The sequence below is a fragment of the Pseudochaenichthys georgianus genome, chromosome 1 (genome assembly GCF_902827115.2).
Source record: "Pseudochaenichthys georgianus chromosome 1, fPseGeo1.2, whole genome shotgun sequence".
Classification (NCBI taxonomy): Eukaryota; Metazoa; Chordata; class Actinopteri; order Perciformes; family Channichthyidae; genus Pseudochaenichthys; species Pseudochaenichthys georgianus.
Window position 1 is genome coordinate 33,450,700 of NC_047503.1, and position 7,386 is coordinate 33,458,085.

The following is a 7,386-nucleotide window of genomic DNA, read 5'->3' on the forward strand; positions in this document are numbered from 1 at the left end:
GAAGTGGGAAATCCAATCCAGTGTAGATTAAGGTTTTTCCTACTATCTACACTACCCATAATTAAACAATGTGATATTTACAATGTTTAAACTCAAATACTGTCCTTGCTGATTCATTTCAAGGACAAAATTGCTAGACGAGTAGTTTATCCTCGTTCTACTATATCTATTATTCGGGTCTGGGCTAGTGTTTGTCATTGAAGCATCGTGGTGCACTCAGGCAACATGACAGAAGATACGCAGCTTAGTTTGCTTTTTTAAAGCAACGGTAATTATATTGTAGTTAGCTGTATAAAATCGGTCAAAAATGTTAACATCTGTCGCCTGCTCTTGCATTCGAAACGGGAAAAGAGTCTCGGCCCGTCTAGCAAAGTTGTCCCCCTTTTTAACGGAAAGAAGCTCGACCCAGACCGTGAATCTGAAGGGTGGACACCGGTCATCAGGACTCCTCTCACCGGCTCCCTGGCAGCTGCTATCCGCCAGATCGGTGTCCCTGTCAGCCGCTTCACATGGAGCTACAAAGCCTCTGGACTCCCCTTTAGCTCCAGCCGAGGACGACCCCCCGAAACGGGAGAAGTTCGGCGCCTTCTCCGCCGACATATCCTCCAGGAGGTCGTTCAGGAAAACCAGCCCTGACCTGCAGGATCTGAAGCATCAAGAGGCGGAGGACTACCCGGAGGTGGGGAAACCCTACCGGAGGACCGCCAGGAGAAACACACCGTACTGGTACTTCTTAGAGTGCAAGAAGCTGATCAAAGTAAACAAGGTGAGTTCATTTAACCTGGACTGTCTGCAAAATGTGATTCAAAAATACATCCTGTAATTCAGTCCGAGAAATCTTGTTAAAATGATGGCGTAGAATTGCAAAATAAGATTAAAGATTCAAAGGTTCAGTGTAGTTAAGGCAATGCATATATTAAGTCCAATGCTCCTCCAACAATGCAACATAAAGATATATAAGATACAAAACTAAAACTAATAATAAGAACAATAGTGCAAAAATATGGAAGCCCATTTCCGCCACTTGAAAAAAATAAAATCCCCATGAAAAGTCATAATTATGAGATAAAAAGTCATAATAATGAGATAAAAAGTCATAATTATGAGATAAGAAAGTCGAAATAATGAGATAAAAAGTCATAATTATGAGATAAAAAGTCATAATAATGAGATAAGAAAGTCGAAATAATGAGATAAAAAGTCATAATTAGAAGTGCGCATGCGCTGCAGTGGCGCTGTCTTTAAATGTCCCTTCATCACCTTGCTGCTCTCCACCATGCAAACGGCATCTAGTCCTAAATAAGGTAACTATTACAGGTGACTTTTGTAAATGTTAGATGTTACATATAGCCTATATTGCAGCTAAACTACAACAATGCAGTTTATAGCTTTGACATTACCTGTTATGAATATAATATATATGCCTATAGTTGTGTGGTAACGTTCACGGGTTAGAGTTAGAGCAACTCACAGCAGCAGTATGCCTACACTATTGTCATTAGTGGCGTGAACGTTACCACAAAACTATAGGCATATATATTATAGTTCATAACAGGTAATGTCAAAGCTATGAACTGCATTGTTGTAGTTTAGCTGCAATATAGGCTATATGTAACATCTAACATTTACAAAAGTCACCTGTAATAGTTACCTTATTTAGGACTAGATAGATGCTGTTTGCATGGTGGAGAGCAGCAAGGTGATGAAGGGACCTTTAAAGACAGCGCCACTGCAGCGCATGCGCACTTCTTATCTCATAATTATGACTTTATCTCATTATTTCGACTTTCTATCTCATTATTTCGACTTTCTTATCTCATAATTATGACTTTTTATCTCATTATTATGACTTTTTATCTCATAATTTCGACTTTCTTATCTCATAATTATGACTTTTTATCTCATTATTTCGACTTTTTTATCTCATAATTATGACTTTTCATGGGGATTTTATTTTTTTCAAGTGGCGGAAATGGGCTTCCATACGAAAAGAACCCGAGGATAAATAAAATAGTCCAAGAGAATGTTGCAAAACCAATGTGTAAATCATGAAGAAGAATACAACTATATACATGTTTAGTGTACTAACATAGAATAAGATAAACAAACATCCTGTACAATGGAATATCAAAATAACTCAAAAATAAGAATGTTTTAAAAATGATGACATACTATCTAAAAAAGAAAAGACAATTGCTCAAACTATTGACCTAGTCCTACTCGGTCAAAACAATGACTTTCTAATACAAAATAATGACTTATCTCAAATTACCGACTACATTTCTAAAAAATAATGACTTATGGAGATGTCTCACTGTTTTTGAGATACTAAGTTAATATTTGCTAGATGCTTATTATAATGATTTGCAGGATCTTTTTGCATTACATCAGCTTGGAGATAATTGGCTATCACAGTCTTCTCACCTTCTTCTGTGTGTAAACATTATTTTCCCTGTCACAGCTGCAGGAGGCTATAGATCTTTTCAGCGGAGACATGCTGAAGGGAGAGAGGCTGCAGCCGGAGGAATTCAACTACACCATCCTGATCGGAGGCTGTGGGCGAGCTGGACAACTCAAGAAGGCCTTCAGACTCTACAATGATGTAGGGATCATTTATTTATACCTTTTGATCAACATGCCAAATGACACTCCAGGTCATAAAGTTGTGTTAAACCTCAGTATATTATGTTATTTGAACAAAAGCAAGCACATATTATCAAGAGTCAATATGATACAACTACAATATAACCCTCAAGTTGTATTTTAAACCTACAGTAACAAGCTTAGACAAACACACACTTCTTATGTATGGATTGATATTATGTGTGTGTTCTCCAGATGAAGAAGCGAGGTCTGGTTCCTAATGATGCCACCTACACTGCACTGTTCAATGCCTGCGCTGAGACGCCATACAAACAAATGGGGCTCCAGCAAGCGTTGAATTTGGAGCAAGAACTCCGTCGCATAAATGTCCCCCTCAGCACCATCACGTACCACGCGCTTCTCAAGACGCACGCCATCTCAAACAACCTTCAAGCTTGTATTCAAACAATCAGGGTACGAGATGGGCCTACTACGTTTTTATTCATTTTGAAGGAGGATGAGTTCACTGAATCTTGTTTTTACTTGTTTTATAGGAGATGCTACAAAACGGCCATGTTGTAACTCAGGAGACGTTTCACTACCTGCTGATGGGATGCTTGAAGGACAAAGAAACTGGATTCAGACTGGCTTTACAGGTAGATACAAGTGTTATAGAGTGCCACAGTGACGCGTCCTAAAACCCGGAAGCAAGCTGCGCATGGGTTCCTTCGACAAAAAAGCAATGCAATTTCTCCATAGGATTTTGGAAAATAGCTTGAAATAAGGTCTGTGGTTGACACACATTCAAGAGACGGATCACGTTTTGTTTAGTCGGATAATCTCCACATTTCTACCCTACTTTTATAATTTTCTAATCATAAATCTAATCGATAGATTTATGATTAGAAAATTATAAAAGTAGGGTAGACATGTGGAGATTATCCGACTGAACCAAACGTGATCCGTCTCTTGAATGTGTGTCAACCACAGACCTTATTTCAATTAAATTGCCAGCTAACCACATTAGTACATAACATGTTTAAAAGTTAAGGCTCCTTTACTATGACACAGATTGCAACCGCAAAATAGAGTCAGGGTTTCTTTGCCTTAGTTGGATCGACAAATCCTTAAACCCAAATCAGATGAAATCGGTACTACTTTGGTCCTCTTTGTAAACCCAGACTATATTTGTAGTTAGTATAAACATTAAATCTTGTAACTAATGCTTTTTCATATATTTATTTTTGATTTCCATTTGAAATGTTCTCATCGAGGGGTAATTGTTTTCGCCAAAAGTACTACAAACAGCTGCATTCAACTTAAAACATGTCATAGCCAAAGCCAGGATGTAAATTGACTCGGTAAATATTGTGTTTCAGGTTTGGCGCCAGATGCTGAGATCAGGGCTTCTTCCGAAAACATACAACTATAACCTGCTGCTGCGAACTGCAAGGGATTGTGGGATTGGCGATCCTGCCCAGACCTCTGCCGTGCTGCTGAAGCCCGACCAGGGGCACGAGGGGAAACGTTTGTCAAAGTTACAATCCACAGAAAAGGTGCTCCTAAACATTAACCTCCTAGAGAGGCAGCTGTGTTTCCAGCCTGATGCTCGCAGTGACAGTCAGCAGGACGGCAGAGGCAGCGAAGAAGAGTCTAACATAAAACAAGACTCAAGCCATTTGGTGCCAGTCAGACAAATAGAAACGTCCCCACTGCCTGTGGACTTAGCAGCAGACTCTACAGCCCCTAACCTACTGGACCTTTTTGAGGGTAAGAGGGTTGCTGTGGTCTCCCTCGGCACCGTAGCTGGAGCAGCAGATAGGCTCGCCCTCATCGGAGGAGCTAAAGGTTTCCTGGAGAAGATGGAAGCTAAGAGCCTCAGTCCGGACCTGAAGACCCTGACGCTGCTGGCCGACACCATGGAGCCGGGGTATGAGTCCCTGCAGATGCTCCTGAGGGTCGCCAAGAAGCACAAAGTGAAGCTCGACGTTGCGTTCTTTAACTCTGTGATTCGCAGATCAGCCAGAACAGGTGACCTGGAGGAGGCGAAGGTACAAACACACTGACTGCAGTCAAATCGTCTTTTTGCTAAGGAAGGTTCCTCACTCGGTAAAATGACCTGAACGTTTTCAATTGGCAACACCAATAAGAGCTGATCTGAATCTAAATGCTAAGAAAGGATCATCAATGCTTCCTTACTTATTTTTTTACATTTTGAACTTGTAACAGAGCAATTTTATTTTACACTGTGTTTCTGCTACTTCTACTTTGGTAAAGACTGTGAGTACTTATTACCCCACTTCTGTTATTAACACTCTGACTTCGCTGTGAACAGTTTTCACAAAAACTACATTCTATTGAAGAAATCGTCACTATGAAGACTGTTGACAGTGAGGTTTGATTGATTGATTGATTGAAAATGTTATTAACAGATTGCAGAATGGGTACAATACAGTACAGCTCAATACACACAATTGTTAAGGGGATGCAGACCAGAAAAAGGCTTTCGTCTTGTTTATATCAGGGTCCCCCATTTGAATTAATCTTAACATATATGACATACATGACATACAGATGGATTACATTTTCATTTTAGATTCATTAGGTGCTGTGAGAAATGAAGCAGACCCCATCTTCCTCACTCTACAGAGGAACAAATACATACCATTACTTGGTGATTGAACTGAAGGGACCCTTTTGAAGTGTGTGTGCATATTTGTGATGCAGTTCTTTCTCTTTCCAGGGTGTGTTAAGTGTGATGCGACAGCGTAATGTAAGCGTGGATGTGCAGACCTTTGGGAGTCTAGCGTTGGGCTGTGAGCGACAGGAGGACGGGCTGCAGCTGCTGAAAGACATGGAGGTGAGTCTCATGTTTCTATAATCAAGGATAGAAAATCTATGTTCATTTATATTTAATTGTATTACTTGTGTTTACGGACAACACCTTCCACACATGTAGAAACATATTTGAAATTGTTCATATATTTAGAAAATATAAAACAAATCCGCAAATATACGAACAAGTTCAACAAATAAATAAAACATAGCTGTGAATAGATTATACATGGCCCAAGGGACACAAGTGTACTTTTTAGAATTTGTTTGTGTTTCATATTTGCAGAATAAACATTTAAACATGGCTTGTGGATGTATTCCCATAAATCAAATGGAACAATTCTATTTTTTTTTAACTAACATTTGTTTTATGTAAATGTAAACACAGATGGCATGTTTAAAAATGTTTTATTGAGTATTGGCTTTAACTGTGTCATATTAAACGACTCTATATCAGCAGTAATTGTATTGCGCTGTAGTACTAGTAATACTAATTGTTTATGTTCATATTTACATGTCTGATCTTTGCAGGAAGCAGGGTTCAAACCTAATGTCCAGGTGTTCTCTGCTCTGATTGGCCGAGCAAGTCGGAGACTGGATTACGTTTACCTCAAAACATTGCTCAAAAGCATGACAAGCATGGGGGTGGCCCCTAATAAAGTCATCATCAAACAGCTGGAGTTTGCCTCACAATATCCTCCCAACTATAACCAGGTAAATATCTGCACAGTACATCAGGGAGGTCCACCAAGTATTCAGTACACACCTGAGCTAAACACACATCTGTGTGGATGAGTAGAGGCGTAGTTTGTTCTCAACAAAACATCTTCAAGACTCTACTGTTTAGTCTTCATGGCACAATCATTTTTAATTGACAAAAGTCAAGAATAATATGTTCACAGGGTGATAATATGTCAGTGTTGCGTTTTTAGCTTATTATATTGGCCTCAAGTGGCCAAAAAATAAGCACAACATGATGATTAAAGTCAGTTGTGTTTCTTGAAGGATTCCATTCTACATTTTGTCAGTATAGTTCTGCAGATTTGGTTGAATTGGCCTAGGTTTTGATTTTGCGTTTCTGGCACTTGCGTCATTACACTTTAATTTTCTTTCCCCAACAATCCCAGTACAAGTCCAGAAACAACTACCTGGTGCATATCGAGGGTTTCCGTGGTTTCTACCAGCAGTGGCTGAGATTCATGCCTGGTCAGAGCGCTGAGGAGGAGCTGCAGCCTGAGGCGGAGGATGACGAGCCAAACACAGACGCTGCAGATGGACTGACGAAGAGCCAGAGTAATCAGAAAGCAGCAGGCAGGAGATATGGCTCTCGTAACAAGGACAAGACGCACAGCGATGCTCTGTAACAGCACTTTCTGAAAATGTCTGTTCATCTCCTCTGTGGGTTTGCCTTGAGCTGTGTAACCCTGGATGGACTTCGGGTTAATGTTGTAGGTCATGGACCCATTGTCAGTTGATGTAAAGCAAAAGCGCTTTCCTCCAAAGTGTGATGTTATTGAAATTTATATTGCAATTTAAATAAATAGTTTGAGAAATTTAGCATTATCTTGGTTGTGAATTACATTATATTAAAATTGTTTAACAATTTGTAGGGTCTTTTTTGGAGCAAACTATGGCATTCACTGGCCTTTGTGCAGTGCAATGCAAAATACTACTAAAGAATATTTATTTATATTTTGTTTTCTATTCAAGAAGATGTATACAGTATGTACATCAAACACAATATACAAACAAAACATGGACATCAGGGGTACATAGGCACATATACAGAGTAAAATAGATAATATGAAGAAATAGTGATAAAAACAAAAGGTAACATTTCAATTAAAATATTTATCGAACAAACATTTGGTTTTAATATATAATAAATGTAGCTGCCACATTGTTGTAATTCTAATTAAAATGTGCAATATTTGGTTTAAAGTCAGTCTTTATCCCTAAAAATAAGAT

The 7,386-nt window shown here is 39.1% G+C and overlaps 1 protein-coding gene across 1 annotated transcript; it reads left to right on the forward strand.

The window, feature by feature from the left end:
* Positions 1-25: 25 nt before the first annotated feature.
* ptcd1 (pentatricopeptide repeat domain 1) lies at positions 26-7,021 on the forward strand. The gene is made up of 8 exons (XM_034084461.2): positions 26-766; positions 2,462-2,602; positions 2,839-3,057; positions 3,138-3,239; positions 3,963-4,634; positions 5,327-5,443; positions 5,950-6,132; positions 6,546-7,021. The coding sequence occupies exons 1-8, from the start codon at positions 308-310 to the stop codon at positions 6,780-6,782; spliced, it is 2,130 nt and encodes a 709-aa protein (XP_033940352.1). The 5' UTR covers positions 26-307; the 3' UTR covers positions 6,783-7,021.
* Positions 7,022-7,386: the final 365 nt, after the last annotated feature.